The sequence below is a fragment of the Larimichthys crocea genome, chromosome XVII, assembly GCF_000972845.2.
Source record: "Larimichthys crocea isolate SSNF chromosome XVII, L_crocea_2.0, whole genome shotgun sequence".
Taxonomy (NCBI): domain Eukaryota; kingdom Metazoa; phylum Chordata; class Actinopteri; family Sciaenidae; genus Larimichthys; species Larimichthys crocea.
Window position 1 is genome coordinate 7,290,465 of NC_040027.1, and position 18,280 is coordinate 7,308,744.

General features: G+C 48.4%; 1 protein-coding gene across 4 annotated transcripts in view; it reads left to right on the plus strand.

Moving 5' to 3' along the window:
• Positions 1-1,972: 1,972 nt before the first annotated feature.
• frem1b (Fras1 related extracellular matrix 1b) overlaps positions 1,973-18,280 on the plus strand; it is a 35,466-nt gene continuing 19,158 nt past the window's right edge. The window contains exons 1-20 of one of the 4 annotated variants that reach the window (XM_027290530.1): positions 1,973-2,556; positions 3,614-3,753; positions 6,420-6,721; positions 6,808-6,902; positions 7,016-7,275; positions 7,383-7,582; positions 8,113-8,436; positions 8,562-8,670; positions 8,750-8,881; positions 11,634-11,978; positions 12,165-12,307; positions 12,388-12,584; positions 12,660-12,750; positions 13,227-13,394; positions 13,528-13,736; positions 14,969-15,062; positions 15,214-15,466; positions 15,549-15,743; positions 17,766-17,954; positions 18,021-18,217. In XM_027290530.1, the coding sequence (XP_027146331.1) occupies positions 6,503-6,721; positions 6,808-6,902; positions 7,016-7,275; positions 7,383-7,582; positions 8,113-8,436; positions 8,562-8,670; positions 8,750-8,881; positions 11,634-11,978; positions 12,165-12,307; positions 12,388-12,584; positions 12,660-12,750; positions 13,227-13,394; positions 13,528-13,736; positions 14,969-15,062; positions 15,214-15,466; positions 15,549-15,743; positions 17,766-17,954; positions 18,021-18,217 (3,420 nt within the window). In that variant the 5' untranslated portion in view covers positions 1,973-2,556; positions 3,614-3,753; positions 6,420-6,502. The remainder of the gene's footprint in view (positions 2,557-3,613; positions 3,754-6,419; positions 6,722-6,807; positions 6,903-7,015; positions 7,276-7,382; positions 7,583-8,112; positions 8,437-8,561; positions 8,671-8,749; positions 8,882-11,633; positions 11,979-12,164; positions 12,308-12,387; positions 12,585-12,659; positions 12,751-13,226; positions 13,395-13,527; positions 13,737-14,968; positions 15,063-15,213; positions 15,467-15,548; positions 15,744-17,765; positions 17,955-18,020; positions 18,218-18,280) is intronic. The other 3 variants (XM_027290529.1, XM_027290533.1, XM_027290531.1) reach the window with 3 other exon arrangements.

The window sequence follows — 18,280 nt, forward strand, 5'->3', positions numbered from 1 at the left end:
ATTACCGAACTCCAGAAAACTGCCGTTCAAAGCGCCGTGAACAGATTCTCACTTTGTCAGCCAACAGATCTGTTAGAAGGCGTCGACCGCCAACAGATAGACGGCCGACACAGATCCATGAACACGAGGACAAAATGTCCTCCACGTTCATGGCCCACAAAGTAACTCAGTCTTCTTCTTCTTGTTTCTTTTCTGCCTGCGCTCGTCAGCACAGATTGTTCCAGGATTTAATCATGGGTCAGTGAGGAAGGGAAATTAATTTCAGGCCGTGCAGGAGTCACGGCGTCAGGCTGACAGGGACCCCGGGGGGCCTGAGGAGGTGGGCACGGGGCCAAACGCCGTGGCAAAGTCTGCTGAAGTCACCACGCAAAGGGTAGCAGTCAGAAGTGATCAGAGAACGCCGGACGGTCGACTGGAAGTCAGGCGGAGCTGCAGCGACGTCTCTGGCACTGAAGCTCCAAATGGACTGAAATCATGTGACAGACAAACTTTCTTTATCTGACCTCTGACCTCTGACCTCTGAGACGTGCACGCGACTTTTGTCATTCTAAACATTTTCTCTAAAGAAACAATGACGTTGTTTTCATCCAGAATCATTTCTGCTTCAAATGTTTCTTTATTAAATTAAATTAAAAGTTCTTAGGAAGCAGAATTCATGAATAAAGCAATAAAAATAATTACATAATTGAATCAAGCCAAGTTGTATGTAAAATGAAAGTAACAAGTAACTGTATCTGTATCTGTAAAGTTAAAAGCACAAAAAACATAAATAAATGTATTAATGTATTAAAATGAGACATTATCTCAACAAACTGTTTTTTTAAGTATTATGTCATTAATGTTATGTCAATAAAAGTTCTTACTTTATTATTTATACAGTATATTTCTGCTTTGTTAAATTACAATGATCTGTAATATGCAGCTTATCCGTGGTTTTCTGTGGATAGGAAAGTAATGAGTAAAGTCCACATACTTCGAATCAGTACATAAATCCTGGTCGTGTTCTTCAGCACATTTCCTTCCTCCTGGATGGTTTTCCCAGCGATCGGACCCTCCACAGGCCGAGCTGCCGCTCTGTGCTTTTCTGACATGTGTTTAAACACTCAGACCCTGGAAACTCTGGAAACTGCTCCGCCTGCTTCGTACAGTGAGCCCAGGAAGAGCTTCATAATCAAGACGGGAAATATGCAGATATCTGAATTCACTGTTTCCACTTCATGCACAATCACACCTCAGCCAGCCTCCTTTGCTGTGTCTGTGTGCACGCATCAAAATGAGGTTGTGTTGAACGATGATAGATGGTTTTATCCCGTGAAGTGGACGACAACTGACACGTGTTCGGGGTCACAACACAGACGCTATCATACACACCGCTTCAGACGCCATGTTACTTTACGTTCTCGCTCCTGGAAGTCGGCCCTCAGCACTTCCCGGGGATCTCACGCAGGTTATGAGGTCAGTTATTGGCTGAGTCCTGACAGGAAAGACCATCTGAACAGATCCTGGATCTGAACCCAGCGTGAGGTTGTTGATCAGTGGTCTGTTATTAATATCAGAGGCAGAATCAGGACCTGCTGCTGGTTCCTCCATTAAAGAGGATTTTCCTACATCACCTGTAGAAGCTATAACACGGTGTGTGTGTGTGTGTGTGTGTGTGTTATAACAGAGGTGAACAGGTCAGCTGGAGTGACCAGTGTTTGTGTTTCAACCCGGGAATTAATGAGGACAACAGAGAACGTAATGGCAGAGGAGCAGAGAGTGAAGAGGACGCTGACGGAGGAAGCTAAGAAGAGAAAAGGAGAGAGTGAGCGAGCAAGAAGCCGCCGGACAAGAGTAAATGTGGGACTGACTTTTAGTGGTTGGTGAGAGCTTGGTGAAATAAAAGGCTGAAAGACAGACGCCGAGCTGGGCTGACTGCTGCTGGACTAGGCAGTGAGATCAGCTGCTGCTGGGGACCTGGATGATGATTGGCTGGTAGATCAGAAGTAATGTAATCAGAACAAATACTCGAGTACAGCTGGACACAGTTACCACAGATCGTGTTTTTAAAGCTCAGTCCTGTCACCTTCATGAACTCTTAAATGGTATTTTAAGTGATCACATGACACTAATCAGGAGCTTGACGTCCTCGGTGGTTCTGGTTCAGTGGGTTCAGGTTTTTGCTGGATTTTCACATTTATCTGCGTCACATAAAGACAGAGAGTTGGAGGCGGTGAGGCGGGGGGCTGTAAAAATAAAAGTCCTGGAAACCTCACAGCACATTTCCTGTCTGCTCTCTCTCTCTCTCTCTCTCTCTCTCTCTCTTGTCTTTAAGACTGAACCAGTCGAAGAAACTTGCTCGCCCTTTGTTCTCCTATCTCACAGTTTACCCCCGCTCTCTCTCTCTCTCTGTTGTTGGATGCCAGACGTCTCAGGGTGACGGCGAGCTGTGGAATAAGGGGGAGGTGAGTGTGAAGTGTGTGTGTGTGTGTGTGTGAATGTGTGTGTGTGACAGCATTCCTCTTCCTCTGAGCGTGTGCAGGAGGTGAAGAAGACGAACAGAGGAGCTCCAATAAGGTAGGTGCCAACCAACCAACTTCACTTCACGCACACTTGGTTGTTGCCTTGAGGCCTCGAGACAGAGAAGAAACACAGATTAGTGGAAAACGAGGGGATTTCCTTTTCTTTCATTCTCTCATTCTTCTGTCCTTTGGCTTGTTTCTAATCTAAAACACTCACACACTCGTAAACACACACATTCATCGTAGTGTAAGTGTGTCCCTTCAGTTTTACGGGCTGAGGATGTGATTAAAGTGGCAGGAGTTCAGTGGAAACTTTCTCTGCAGTGTTTTTGTTGCAGTGAGTTCAGCTCCTGCAGAGCGGCAGATGCTACCTGCTGCAACAACACAGAGCTGCTAAAGACCTGCATCTATGTTCACTGTATGAACAGATAAACTCACTGTATGAACAGATAAACTCACTGTATGAACAGATAATTTCACACTCCCGCCACTCATAGGCTACTACAAATCCCACTATGCACTGCAACAGCTACCACCCCTCCCTGACCTGGAGAACAGGTGGCAGCAGGGGCAGTCCTGGCTACATATATATATATGAGGTACACCTATGTGCTAACGTGGCTGTGCTGAAGGAATATAAGCAATAATAATTAACACAAACACATTTTTATTTAAAAGATTTGAACAGCCACATTGGAAATGTTCTCACTTTACTTGATGTTATTGTTGAAGAAAAGAAATATTTATTCATTTTTATGGTTAAATATTTAAATGTTTCAATAAAAGTTAATCCTACGACCTAGTCCCAGTCATCTATTGCGGCCCGCTGGGTGATTTAAGTTTGAGACACAGATAAACTAACATACTGTTTAAATCATGTAAATCTGAAGGAGCACTCGGCATGTTTGTAATGAAACTAATTGAATTTAAAGGTTTTAAATGTGGTCACAGTTACTGTACCATCTAAAGACGGCCTGAGTCCAGAAACTGTCAGCCTCAGTGTTCAAAGACCTGTGTGGGTCCGGCTGTGGTCAGATCTGTACTTAATTATCCTGTTTCATTCAGAACCGTGTCAGTTCACCTCAGAGCTGCAGTGTATGTTTCCCATTCAGCAGCAGTGAGTCACTTCCAGCCATCGCAGCAGCAGCTGGTGGATCATTTAAGAGACGTCCTGCCTCAGCCTGAGTCCTGCTGTTTGGATCCATCCAACACATTTCTGCAGAGACAGGACACCGATCCACAGGCTGTGCAGGTAAAACCAATTCCTCTGAGAGAGACGGTGTGGAAGGGAAATCTGTTGACTGAAAAACTTTTGGGATAACCTTATTCTGAAGGGCTCGACTGTAACCGAGGTAACGAGACACTGAAGCTAAAGTTCACTGTTTCTGTAAAACTGGAAGACAAAGACGTGTTAGCAGTGAGGCTTTGAGGAAAAGTCACCGTGTGGTGACTACGAATGTCTGTACAACATTTTATTGCAATGCATCAAATAGTTGGACTGTCCATAGAGGCACAGCGCTGTGTGTACATTAAAACATGCATATTGTATTTTTTCATGTTTTAAAGAAGAAGCAACTTCAACTTAATGGAGTGAAACATGTTTGGATTTGTTCATTTTCACTCACAAACTGAAGTTTAGAAGTTTAAACTGGAGCAAAACTTCAGTTAATGTGCATGTTTTTTTAATTTTTCTAGACATAACACAGTTTAAAGACATTTCTGTGGAAGCCTCGAGCCTCCGAGTTTATTGTTTCCAACAATTGAGCAATTGGTGAGCTGGTGGAGCTGTCAACTTCTATTTTGTTCAGCTGCATAAAACAAATTAAACTGAGTGTTAGTGAAGACCAGACATACTGCGATGTTTGTAGATGCTCATCGCACTAAGTCACCCAGCACCAACTATTTCACTGATTCTGGTGAAACTGGATCATATTTTATGGAGGAAATGTTTTCTGGTTTTCCCTCTGATGTCCTCCGGCTGCTCCGCCTCAACTCTCTGTGATTTACAGAGTTTATGATGGACAGTGAAGTAAACTGCTGACAGCTGTAGCCGCTGTTAGCTCAGTTCGTCAGCTTGGCGGTGAGCTCGTCGAACTGAGTGTTTGTACCAACAGGCGTTATGGACGACCAGGAAGAAGAAGAGGAGGTAACCAGGCTCAGCAGCTTCTATGGACATGATGGCAGAGGAGAAGAGAGTGAAGAGGACGCTGACGGAGGAAGCTAAGAAGAGAAAAGGAGAGAGTGAGCGAGCAAGAAGCCGCCGGACAAGAGTAAATGTGGGACTGACTTTTAGTGGTTGGTGAGAGCTTGGTGAAATAAAAGGCTGAAAGACGCCGAGCTTCTTTTAATGACGTCAGCTTCTTCTGGTTTTCTGGCTGTTGGCGCCACCTACTGACGATCCTGGAAACAAACTCATTTATAGTTTGCGTCACATTTGGATGGAAACATCCAAACTTTTCTGATATCAGAAATATGTTGGTTTGCTGAAGTTGTCCAACTGGCGGTTCCTGTTCCGTTCACAGATGTTCAAACTATTTACACATTTTTCTGTTGTGGGTTTGTTACTCAGCACCATGTACGGTGTGTTTTCAGGAGCGGCACCGCGGGGTTAACACACATCCATGAGCTGAAACCTCAAACTAACGAAGCGATGCTCATCTGGCTGGATGGGAAGTGACACGCCGGCTCCAGTTGGTGCCCTGCTTTGATCCTGAAAACACCCTCCCCCTGTCCTCCCCCGTCTCCCCCCGCTCCACCCATCTCATGCCATTTCCAGCACCTCTGCGGGGTCACGCAGATTAACCCCTTGTTTCCTGCAGTGGGCTTTAGTTTGAAGTGAAATGGAGGGTGAAAGCGTTTTCCGGCTGGGAGTGTGGAGCGGCGGGGGGGGGGGGAGAAGGCTGGCCAGCTGCATGCTGGGAGGTTTTTTTAAGGGTTTGGAGGAGTTTTGTGCAGTTGTAGATTCAGAGCTGAGCAGCTGATCACCGTGGTGATGTTGTAGAAGGTTTGGAGCTGGTCAGGACTTTGCATTGTAAGTATTCTGGACAGAGGTCAAAGGTCAGGTTTACAGCTGTTTGTTAGCTCTAAAAACTGGAGAGGTTCTTTGTTTTGGCTGGTCAGCACAGAACCACTGAGCCTTTCAGCCTGGTTTAACTCCTGCATGGTACGGCTTGGCTCAGCTCAGCCGGACTCAACATGTGTTTGGTGCTGGGTTTTCTTGATTTCCTTTTCCACTGCAGCTGGTTCCTCCTCAACAGAGGCAGGATTGTTCATTGATCATGACGTCAAACTCAACAAACTGAGAATGATGAAGGACGATGAAACAGAGGAACGTCAGGATGTGCATGACGTGTACAGTGACGATTCTCTCAGTGATTGGTCGACAGTGTTTTTAGTGTTCAGTATCAAGTATCTGCAACTGACAATGGAAAACAAGAAAGAAGGAGAGAGTTGAGTCGAGTCAAGTCGAGTCAGGCAGCTTGTTCACCAAACAACACATCACAGGACAAAGTTCTTATGAAACTGGAGAGTTTTTAGCAGCTTCTTAAAAGATCTCGACTGGCTCCGGCAGGTCACAGGGTGGGAGCCACAAATGTGGATTTTTAAACTGCCAGAAGGCATCAGGGGTCAGCAGAGGGTCAGACATTAAACAAACTTTACCTACGACATGTGGAAGTTAAGATGGGAGGAAACATGAAGGACTTTTATTAGATCTTCAAAAGGTCAGAACATTTTGCCTGATAGATGTTCAGAGCAAATAACAAAATAACTTAACGACATGGTTTGAGAACTTTCTGTGTCTGAAATCAAACGTTCAAATTCACAGATGTTACTGCATCGTCTCACCAGCTCCGGCTTGTGCCATGCATCGTTAGATGAAGGATGATGACTCCATGTGAACTCTTCTGTCCTCTGCAGGGTGTAGTGATGTGGGTGGAGGCTCCATCAGCAGAATAAAACTTTCCACCTGAGCAACAAGAAGATCTGATCGCTCATCCAAAATGGCTGCCGTCGGCGTGCTCTTGCTGCTGGCGTTGGCGGTGGTCTGCGGTGGGCGTCGCCTGGTTGAGGTGAACTCGGGCGTGCAGGTCATCAGAGGCCGATCAGCGTTCATCACAGAGAAGGAGCTGAAGATCAGCGAGGATCCCACTGCAGACTGTAAGGTGGAGGTGGTGATGAACGAACCTGTCACTCAGAGAGTGGGGAGGCTGACTCCACAGGTGAGGAGGAGTCCAAATGAACCAGCACAGGTGGTGTTACTGGTGTGACTGGTGTGACTGGTGTGACTGGTGTTTTGTTGTTGCAGGTGTTTGACTGCAGCTTCTTAGAGGACGAGGTGAAATACATCCACAACGGGAGTCCTCAGCTGGACGAGGACTCAGTGATGCTGAGAGTCTACAGGTCAGACTCAGCCTCCTGGTTTTTATGTAGCATGTTTCTGATGACAGTTTATTTAACAATGATGTGGAGACTCCATGAACCCTGAAGACTCTGTGTGCTGTATCTGTGTGCAGGTTCACGTCCTCGGACACGCTGGTGGAGACGGTACTTCTCCCTGTGCGGGTGGTGGACTCAGGTTCTGGTGTGGTGGAGCTGGGCAGCGCCCCGCTGGTGGTTCCTCAGTTCTATGCTTTATCCAACGCCATCGACAGCTCCATCCTGAACATCCGGACCACGTCAGACCTGGTCTGCACCATCAGGCTGATGACCACCGACACCAGCGTCCCTGCTCTGGGTCAGCTGGTCAGGGAGGAGGACTCCACACAGAGGAAAGGTACGAGCACATCTGGATTGTAATCCCGCTACAACATGTAAAGCTTACTGTCAGATAACGAAGAGATCTGATTGGTCTCCAACTGTCTGTCTGTTGGCGCCCTTCAGGCAGAGAGACGGCGGCGCTCTGTCCGGGGAACAAACCGTGTCTTCACGACACCAAGGAGGTCCGTTTCCTCAAAACCAGCTGCCAGGACTTCCTGAGCTCCGGTCTGAAGTACCAGCACCTCAGCCCTCCATCACCAGAGATCGACTACATCCCCATCAGGGTGGAGCTGAGGGAGCAGGCCACCAGGGCGCTGCTGGAGGTACAGGCACCATCCATAAATAAAACGATTGACAGGTTGGATGGAGGAAAACTTCTTGGAGTGAAGAAGGTGGAGTAATGCTACTCCAACAATAAACTGCAGATTCAGTCATATCCAAGTTGGATGTGGAAGTTTTCCAGGCGAGATTAGCGACTGAGACGTCTTGGAGGTTTGTTGGCAGTCAGAAGGTGACATCTCACTTGTGTTTTCTCAGCTCTGTGATGTGGAAGGATGTGGAGCAGGAGGTTCTTCAGGAGGCCTCAAAAATCCTTTAAAACCATTTTTCCTGCTTGTTAGCACATAAACTGTCTTTATCACAGAGCTGTCATTTCCAACACGTCTGATTGTCTTTTTCTGGGTTCATCACTTGCTTACTCTTCAACACCACGTAGAACAGAGAGGCTGTGGCAGTATGTGTTGATTTCTTTGGGAGATATGTTGTGTTAAAATGTGCATGTGTCCTCAAAGACGCACTTTTAAACAGAAGACAGAAAAACCTGTTTAGGTTCATCGTCTTCTTCTCTTCACAGGCGGAGTCGGTGTGGTTGCCGGTTCTGATCCACGGTGCGATGCAGAACCAGCCGCCCCAGGCCGCCTTCATGGCCTCCTTCATCCTGGAGGTGGACCAGTTCATCCTCACCCCGCTCACCACCGCCGCCCTGGACGCCAAAGACCACGAGACGCCGCAGGAGAGGCTCGTCTTCAACGTGACCGCCCCGCCTGCCGAGGGCTACATCACACACCTGGACGATCACACGAAGCCTATCACGTCCTTCACGTGGCTGGACCTCCATGAGATGAAGGTGGCCTACCAGCCTCCCAACAGCAGCCAGTCACAACGCAGGAACTATGAGGTACTGAAGGCTACGCTAACTATGACAGAGGACACAGATGTTACGTTAATCTGAAGCAGTGAGATCATTAAATATGTTATCTAATCATTATAATTCATGGAACGTGTCAATCTATCTGATCTAAGATGGAGTTCCAGGTTATAGACGGGTCCTATGTGACCAGCCCCCCCATCATGGTCCACATCTCCATCAGGGCAGCTGAAACAAACGCCCCCCGAGTCTCCTGGAACATGGGTACGTAAAGACGGCACGGGTCCGTTTATACTGTTTTAACCATGAAGAGAACGTGTGAACGCGTCCTCTCTCGTGTCAGGTTTGGACCTGTTGGAGGGTCAGTCCAGACCGATCACATGGGAGGAGCTGCAGATCGTCGACAGCGACAACATCAATGCTGTCTACCTGGTGGCCGTGGACGGACCCCTGCATGGACGCCTCAGTGTCAGAGGTCAGTGTATTACCGACAGCAGGGTCACCTCAGGACTGGCTGGTTGGTCGCAGATACTTTATTCACATGCAGCGACGGAGTCCCGGCTCGTCCTTAAACTGGACCTCTGCTTCACCTCGCTCCTTTAATCCTTGCTGGTATTCCGACACACACACCGCCCTGGGAATTCCCAGAGAACGTCGTCTGGCCTTTTCCGCCCTTTTTCCTCCATGTGTTGCCCATCCGTCAGGGACCGTGGTGTGGCTGGGGAAGCATATGTCTCGTGGCCCTGCATGTGTTTCCTAATCAGGTGTAAAATGGGGCCGCGGCCACTTTGCCAGGGGCCGTGGCAGCGCCGGGGCTGCTGCTGCCTCCCTCACGGTCCACGTCGGTCCCTTCCAGCCCAGCGCGCCCAGAGACGTCCTCTTTGTCTCAAACGGGGGGAGCGGAGGGACGGAGCAGATTGGAGGGACTTATGCCATTTCATGCCGCCGTGCACAGGGAGCAGATGCACTGTCCCCAAACAGGTTTTCATGCTACCAGCTAGGAGGAGGCAGTGGGGGAGGAGGCGAGGGGGTGAGGTGGCAGCGAGGGAGGGAGGGAGTCCTGAGGGGTTCAGGCGGGGAGTTAACCTTTCATGGCTGCTCAGGGTTTGAACCGACACATCAGCTCTGAGATGATTCCGAACACGCGACACGTTGATGACCTCGCAGCGAGCTTCCACTAACGAACTCTGCGTGTACGGATTCATTCAGCTTCAGCTTTAGGTCAGCGGTTCTCAACCCGCCAGAGCGGACTGCTTCCTGTCTGACCCGGTCTGTGAGTGACTGTGAGGGCTGCCACAGTCATCTGTGTTCAGAACCAGGACCACAGCTTCAGAACTTTATCCAAACTGGGTCAGAAGGTTTCACATTATACTGATAAATCAACATGCTTCTACAAAAACTAGAAAAACTACAAATATTAAGTATGGAAATGAATCTTTAAACATCATTAGTCTGAATGTTACTGAGCAGGATATAAAGTCATTAAGATAAATATGATCCATCTGTACTTTTGTCATATTTTGATGCTGATGTATATTTATTCTTTATTCTCTGTGTATTACCTGCAGCCTCTCTCTGTCATTAATAGTCATATTTATCCGTACAGCAGTCGGATGCTCGTTGAAACTTTTGTCCCACTGGGCCCGTTTCCTCCGCCCGTCATCCGTTCATCAGTCCGGACTCGTGTTTATCTGCCGCTCTCGTTAGGCGGGAACAAAGCTGACAAAAGTTTGGCTCCGCTGCGCTCACGTGTTCGAGGCCCCGTAAGGATCCTCGGATGGAGTCGAGTCTCTGAGGGGGGCGCCACTGACCCGCCATGCTGCGACGTCACTGCAGGCTCGGTCCAACGCCTTCAGCCAAATGGATGGCTGCCTGTCCTGCTGCACACACACACACACACACACACACACACACACACACACACACACACACACACACACAGTCCTCCCATCTTCTCCTTTATGGGCCTGTTGCCCAACGCCACCTTTGGGCCCAATTACCAAGTTGTTTCCATCAGTTGGACCAGTAGCCGCTTTCCCTCGGTAAAGTTGCTAATGAGGTTCGGGCTCGCGACCGCTCGTCTCTCAATCTGTCTGCTGACCTTGCCCTTCTGTCTCTCTGGCACGTGCAGGGAGACAGGAAGCCCCAATCCTGGCAACCGGACGGCCACCGGGAAGGACGCCATGTTTTACCCCACCGGTGTTCACAGCACCAACCCAATCCAACGCCTCGCGGTGCCTTCAGGCGCTAAGAGAAACTTGTTATTTCCAAGTGACAATGGGAGAAAAAAAGCCGGCGCATGTGTTGGAGACGGTAATTGAATCAAAGTGCGAAGCTTTGGCTGGAAACGAAGCCGTCCTCTGACAACAACACATGTCCGCCAGTCATGTGACGCGACGCTGTTAGCCTTAGCATGATGTAGAGTGTGAGGGAGGCCAGCCAGCAGAGAGCTGACAGATGGACCGGCCACATTCCATTCATGTAGGACACGCGAGCTCGTCGTGTTCGGTCCAAACCAGTTCAGACTCAGTTTGAAGCACAGATCAGCTGATCATGAAAACATGAATTTAAGGAGCTAAAAATATAAAAATATAGAAATATTTTTTAAATTGTCACATTTATTTGTCCAAATATTTCTTCTTTAAATCTGGGGACAAATTCTTCTAAATTTTCAGTTTCTTAATATTCATATTTTCTGGTTTCTTTCGTCCTCTGTGACAGTGAACTATGAATATTTGAGGACTTCACATTGAGCTTTGAACTAAATTTATTCTTTTGAGTAATTAATGAAAAACGTCCAAACTCTTCTTATATATAATATTTCATCCTCTGAGAAAAAAGCAAGACATTTGAGGATGTCAGTGATCAAACATCAAACTCATCGATGTGTTTGAGTCATTTTTTAAAGAAATGTGTCAAAATTCTCTGATTTTAGCTTCTTAAATGTTAAATGATAAATCTTTAGTCTGTTGTGACAGTAAACTAAATTTATCTGAGGACATCTCATCAACATTTTTATGTACAAATACCTAATCAATTTTCTTAATGTTCACATTCTCAGATTTAAAAGTAACATTTGAGGACATCTCCTGATTTTTCATTGTCATTATTTTTCATGATTAACTGATGATGAAAACACTAAAATGTGACGATGTTAGATTCTTGTTGAGGTTTCTTCTGTGTTTGTTCCACATGAACCTCCTCGTGGTGTTTCCCGCTCCCTCCAGGCGGGAAGGCGTTCATGTTCCGTGTGCGGGACCTGAGGGAGGGCGCCGTCGTCTACCATCACTCTGACAGCGACACCACCCGCGACCATATCGTCTTCCGCATCAGTGACGGCCGTCACAGCATCCGCCACAAGTTCCCCATCAACATCCTGCCCAAAGACGACTCTCCGCCGTTCCTCATCAACAACGTGGCGGTGGAGGTGCAGGAGGGCGGCGCCGTGAGGCTGGAGGAGTACATGCTGTTAGCCTCTGACCTGGACTCCAGTGACGACTACATCCTCTACCAGGTCGTCTCCAGCCCCCGGGCGGGGCAGCTGGTCAGGAAGACCTCCACCCATGAGACAGGTAAGGGTGGGGTACGTTTGATTTAAGATAGAATATGTCTTCATGAAGAACATATGTCACATGTTTTGGTATCTTCAGATAGTCGAGCTTAAAGTCTCGTTAATGGATCCAGAATCTTTCTCACCTTCAAATGTTTGGTGTTGCTGCAGCAGCTCCGTCCTAAACATCGATGATCTGTCCGTGCAGGAGCTCCGGTGGACAGCTTCCTGCAGAGAGATCTGATCCAGGGTCAGATCTACTACCAGCACTCAGGAGACGAGCAGTTTGAAGACTCCTTCGACATCACGCTGTCCGACAGCCACCATCCGCCCAACCTCTCCCAGACATACGTGAGTCAGATCAGATCCAAGCGCGGCACCTCGCTCTCATCCTCATCATCACACTAACCCGGCTCCTTCCTGTGGTCCAGACCGTGGTGGTCCAGGTTTTCCCGGTGAAGGACCAGCTGCCGGTGGAAGTGTCCGGCAGCGTCCGCTCTCTGACGGTGAAGGAGACGGAGGTGGTTTACGTCACCCCGGCTCACCTCCACTTCACCGACAGAGAGCATCCAGACACAGACCTGACCTACGTCATCACGCAGCCCTGCTTCAGCCCGCTGCATGCTGGGTAAGGACGGGCACGGCGCCGCAGGCTGAAACTGATCCAGGACGTGTTGAGCTCATGTTTGTGTTTGATTCTCAGGCTGATGGACGCAGGACGTCTGTTCTACACCGACAGCACCAACTCCATGAAGAAAGACCACATGGTGCCGGTGTTAAAGTCCTTCACTCAGGTCAGAACCAGAACCACAGGAACACAGACAGGCTGTGTTCAGGAAACATGAAGAGTATTTATTAAATACACGTGATTATCATCAGATAAATGATCTCACCTCAGGTCACTTCACTCTTATGCACTTCAAACATCACAAGTTACTAAAGAATGTTATTTGCTGTGAGGTTTTAATTCAAAATCTTTAAACATTTTAAATTTCTGCAGCTCGAAACATAAAAGAATAAGTTGGAATAATTCAGTTTAATAAAATGATGAAACATTTAAGTCACATTTTAAAACCTGCTCAAATGTTTCGGAAGTAAATTCTTAATAAACATAAAAAATGTCGGAGTAAAATAATAAAACAGAATTAGATTTATAGAATAAAACCTAAATAAAAGCACCTCAACAAGTAAAGACTGGACGTGGATCATTCGTAGATGTAATCTGTATTTGAGTAAAGTACTCGAGTAAACCGCCTCAATGCTCTCCCAGCATGCAGTGAACCACATGAAGGTGGCCTTCATGCCCCCCGTGGAGGACATCGGCCCGGAGCCACTGTTCGTCCAGTTTGTCTTCTCCGTCAGCGACCACCACGGCGGCACCGTGTCCGGCCTCGTCTTCAACATCACCGTCACCCCCGTGGACGACCAGGCGCCAGAGGTCAGAGGTCAAACAGAGGCTGTACAGTTCAGTCAACGTTCAGTCAACGTTCAGTCAACGTTCAGTCAACATTCAGTCAACGTCTTGAATGATTTTTTTATTTAAACGTTTAATATGTCTTTGTGGTTGTCAGGCCTTCACTAACCTGCTGCGAGTGGAGGAGGGTGGAGGCGCCTTCGTGACTGAGGAGCACCTCCTGGTTCAGGACCGTGACAGCCGGGAGGAGGTGCTGAGGGTGGAGGTTCAGAGGATGGCTCACCATGGCCGGCTGGAGCTGCAGGGCCGAGCGCTGCAGTCAGGAGACAGATTCACCCTGCAGGACCTGAGAGGACTCCGGCTCAGGTCAGACCCCGCAGGGCTGCCAGTACTCGATTACTTTACTGATGATCAAAAACAACAACACAGCAGCAGCTGATCTCACTGCCTAGTCCAGCAGCAGTCAGCCCAGAACCAGAACCAGACCCAGCAGCAGCTGATCTCACTGCCTAGTCCAGCAGCAGTCAGCCCAGCTCGGCGTCTGTCTTTCAGCCTTTTATTTCACCAAGCTCTCACCAACCACTAAAAGTCAGTCCCACATTTACTCTTGTCCGGCGGCTTCTTGCTCGCTCACTCTCTCCTTTTCTCTTCTTAGCTTCCTCCGTCAGCGTCCTCTTCACTCTCTTCTCCTCTGCCATCATGTCCATAGAAGCTGCTGAGCCTGGTTACCTCCTCTTCTTCTTCCTGGTAGTCCATAACGCCTGTTGGTACAAACACTCAGTTCGTCAGCTTGGCGGTGAGCTCAGAGCGACGGGTACCCGCTCATTCTCTCCTTTTCTCTTCTTAGCTTCCTCCGTCAGCGTCCTCTTCACTCTCTTCTCCTCTGCCATCATGTCCATAGAAGCTGCTGACTGCTGGTTACATAAAATATGTTCCAGTTTCACCAAAATCAGTGAAATAGTCCATCGTGTGAAGCGTTACATACTCTACTCTGTCTCACAGAGAATCAGATTCAGGTCTGAATGAACAGAACTTAACGTCTCTCTGGCGACACAGCGTCGTCCCACGGGTCGGATGTTGTTCTGATGGTTTGCACTAACACGGAGCCCAGACACGATCAAAGCTGTGTGAACATTACAGAGCGCTCACTCTGATTACACAGTGCAGAGCCACATGTCTGCACCTCTGTGAACTGTCATTGAGTCGGCCTGCTGTTCGGATGTGGCTGTTTTAATGTGTGATCTCTCTTTATGTCTTCACCCACAAATCTTCTGAGACTCGGACTCAGACCTAAAAACTGGTCCTGAAGGTCCCTGCCTACAGTTTCCATGTTATTGTGTCACAGTTACATTTGTTACAGATTTATTACAGATATACTTCTTACTGAAAGACAGACGCCGAGCTGGGCTGACTGCTGCTGGACTAGGCAGTGATATCAGCTGCTGCTGGGGACCTGGATGATGATTGGCTGTTTGATCAGATGTAATGTAATCAGAACAAATACTTGAGTACAGCTGGACATAGTTACACAGTGGGATTACCAGAAACAAACAGTGATTTATACGGGATGTAAATATATTTACATGTCTGTGTTGCAGGTACATCCACGATGACTCTGAGACGACGGAGGATGAAGTTTATCTGAAGGTGACGGACGGTCTGAACTCAGTCCAGGTCGTGCTGCTGATCCAGGTGAGCTGTGATCAGTCGGCATCTGTCTGTCAGTGAGAGAATAACGTTACAGGGCCGAGGTGATTTACAGACTCAGCCCGGGATGCCAGGAGCCAAACCCGGCAAGAGAACCACCTCGGTAGGCTGCTGATCTGTCTCCTGCCGCCCTCAGGTCCTACCGATGAACGATGAACCTCCCCAGCTTGGCGGGGGTCTTCGCGGGGAGCTGACCTGCCAGGAGGGGGGCCGGGTTCAGGTAACGGTGGACTACCTGTCGGCCACGGACCGGGACAGCGATGACTCCAGGCTGACCTACATGCTGGCCCGGAGTCCAGGCCGAGGGGAGCTGCAGAGAGCTGGACTGACCGTGGACAAGTTCTCCCAGCAGGACCTGCTGCAGGGACACATCTACTACGCCCACACAGGTGAGAGGCATCATGGGAAAAATCATTCGATGGTTGTCATGGGAACGCGACAGAACGAGTCCATCATGTGTTCACATTTCAGGAGGAGAGATCGGACCCGAGCCGGCGTTCGACACCGTCACCCTGATCATCTCTGATGGAGAGACCGGCGGCACGGACGGCTGTTGTCATGGAGACGCCCCGCCTCCACCCGTACCTCTCCACGGCACACTTCCTGTGTACGACCTCAACGTCACCGTTCTTCCCGTCAACAACCAAGTCCCCGCCGTCACTCTGGGTAAGACGTCAACATGAACTCAGACCCAGCAGCTGCAGTTCCTCAAACGTCCACCAGAGGCTGGTTTAAATCAGCTGATCTGCTGAACACACACACATTTGTCTCAATATGTGTGTGTGTGTGTGTGTGTGTGTGTGTTGTGCTCCTCACTGCTGACAATCCTCTTAATGCAGTGGAGCAGCTCCGACACGCTGTCACCTATCAGTCCAACACACACTTGCACTGGGTGGGGGTAACGTCACACATACACACACACACACACACACACACACACACACACACACAGGTGACAGCTCTCGCAGGAGTCTGAGCCAAGAAGAGGGATTGGAGGAGCTCTGTGGTTATCAATGGAGACCAGTGACCACTGGGACTCACACTGGGATGACTGGGAGATGGTGTGTACGTGTGTGTGTGTGTGTGTGTATGTGTGTGTGTGTGTGTGTGTGTGTGTGTGTGTGTGTACTGGTTTGCACACTGCAAAAAATCACGTGTTTTGTTCCTCCGCTCTAAAAGAATCTCTCTCACAGTAAATCAGCTTCTTTAAAGAGTCTCTTCAGATTAAAGTTCTTTAATTATTTTTATTGTATTTTATTTTGAAGGTCTCACACTGAGCATCACGGCTGACCCACCTCGTGCACACAAGCTGCTCTGACGTGAATCAATAAAGTCGATCTGTTCTTAATCAAAGATGATTTTATTACAGATTAAACTTAATTTAAACTGAGCTAAACTTTAACGAGCTGTTCTGTCCTGAAACAAACTTCCTGAAACGACTAAAAATAATTAATTTAATTCAACTAATCGACTTAAATCTCAAACCAAACTCATTTTTTACAGTGTTTGTTATCTGCAGTGATTAACTGAGTCTCATTGTTTGCACATTGTGTGTGTGTGTGTGTGTGTGTGTGTGTGTGTGTGTGTGTGTGTTTTAAGTGAAATCTGTCTATTGTCTGCTGGTATTACATGAACACACAAACAGCTGAGTGAGATTAACACTTCCCCTGTGTGTGTGTGTGTGTGTGTGTGTGTGTGTGGACAATGACAAACCCAAACAAAGCCTCGTCCCTCGCTCACAATAGACCTCGTGTAGCCGCCTCGCAGGCCGGATTAACACGGCGGGAAAACTCTCTAATCCTGCCAGCATATCTCACCGTTCATTCAATGCCGGCCTCGCTGAGCTGTCCAAGGTGTGTGTGTGTGTGTGTGTGTGTGTGAGGTGTGTGTGTATGTGAGGTGTGTGCGTGTGTGTGTGTGTGAGGTGTGTGTGTGTGAGGTGTGTGTGTGTGGGTGAGGCATGTGTGTGTGTGAGGTGTGTGTGTGTGAGGTGTGTGTGAGTGTGAGGTGTGTGTGTGTGAGGCGTGTGTGTGTGAGGCGGATGTGGTGTTTCTTGGTTTAATTAATTAGCAGTGAATAAAGAGCGTTACCGCGGCGACACGAGAACAGTCCAGATTCACCGTGTTTGTGAATTTTCAGACAAACAACGGTTTATCAGCGAGATCCAGAACTGTCCATCATTAACACACACACACACACACACACACAGATTAGGACAGTATGGACGGTCCAGGTCCAGAGGTGATCGGGTTTGTTTGTTAATTAACAGCAGAGTGAACGGATGATGGATTCATTAGCAGCTGACAGGAGGATGGACGACACTAACTGATATCTTGTTAATTACACACACAGGATTATTAATTATAATCCAGACCTGCTAAATTAAAGTTTCTCTCCGCTCTGTGTGTGTGGTTCCCACACAGAACACACGATAAAAGTTCAAGTTAAACTTTCCATAAATAATCATTTTGTTCTTCAGTTGTGGTGAGTTATTGTTATCGTAAGATACACAGGTGTGAAACCACCGTCGCCCAGGTGACAGTGAACAAACCTCTGATGATGTGACATGTGACGAACTGACAAATCAGAGAAAACTTGACAGGAAGTTTGATGAACCAACTAATCAGCTTGCAGACGTGTTGTTGTTGTGAGTTCTGACTGGTCTCTGATTGTTGCATCTCCGTCCAGGTGAGTCCATGCTGGTGGTGGACGAGGGCTCCTCCGCCTGTCTGTGTGGGGGCGTCCTGGGCGCCTCGGACCCTGACACTCCCCCTGACCAGCTGACCTTTCACCTGGAGACTCCGCCCCTGCACGGCTTCCTGGAGAACACGCTGCCGCCGCCCGGCTCCGAGAAGAGCAACGCAGGAGTCCGAGTGGGTCAGTGTGTGTGTGTGTGTGTGTGTGTGTTCAGCATACACCTGACCTCACTCTTTTTTTTCCCAGAATCCTTCAGTCTCATCCACCTGACCTCCGGTTTCATCAACTACGTCCAATCAGAGAGCAAAGGGGTGGAGCCAACAGTCGACCAGCTGACCATCAGTGTGAGTGACGGGCTGCACCGCTCCGCCCCCGTCCCCTTCTACATCATCATCAATCCGACCAATGACGAGACGCCGTCGCTAGTGCTCGCCAACTTCACCGTGCGTTCACCTCAGACTCCGCCCTCCGTCCCACAGCTCGGCGTTCTGGTGCTGGTCGTGACG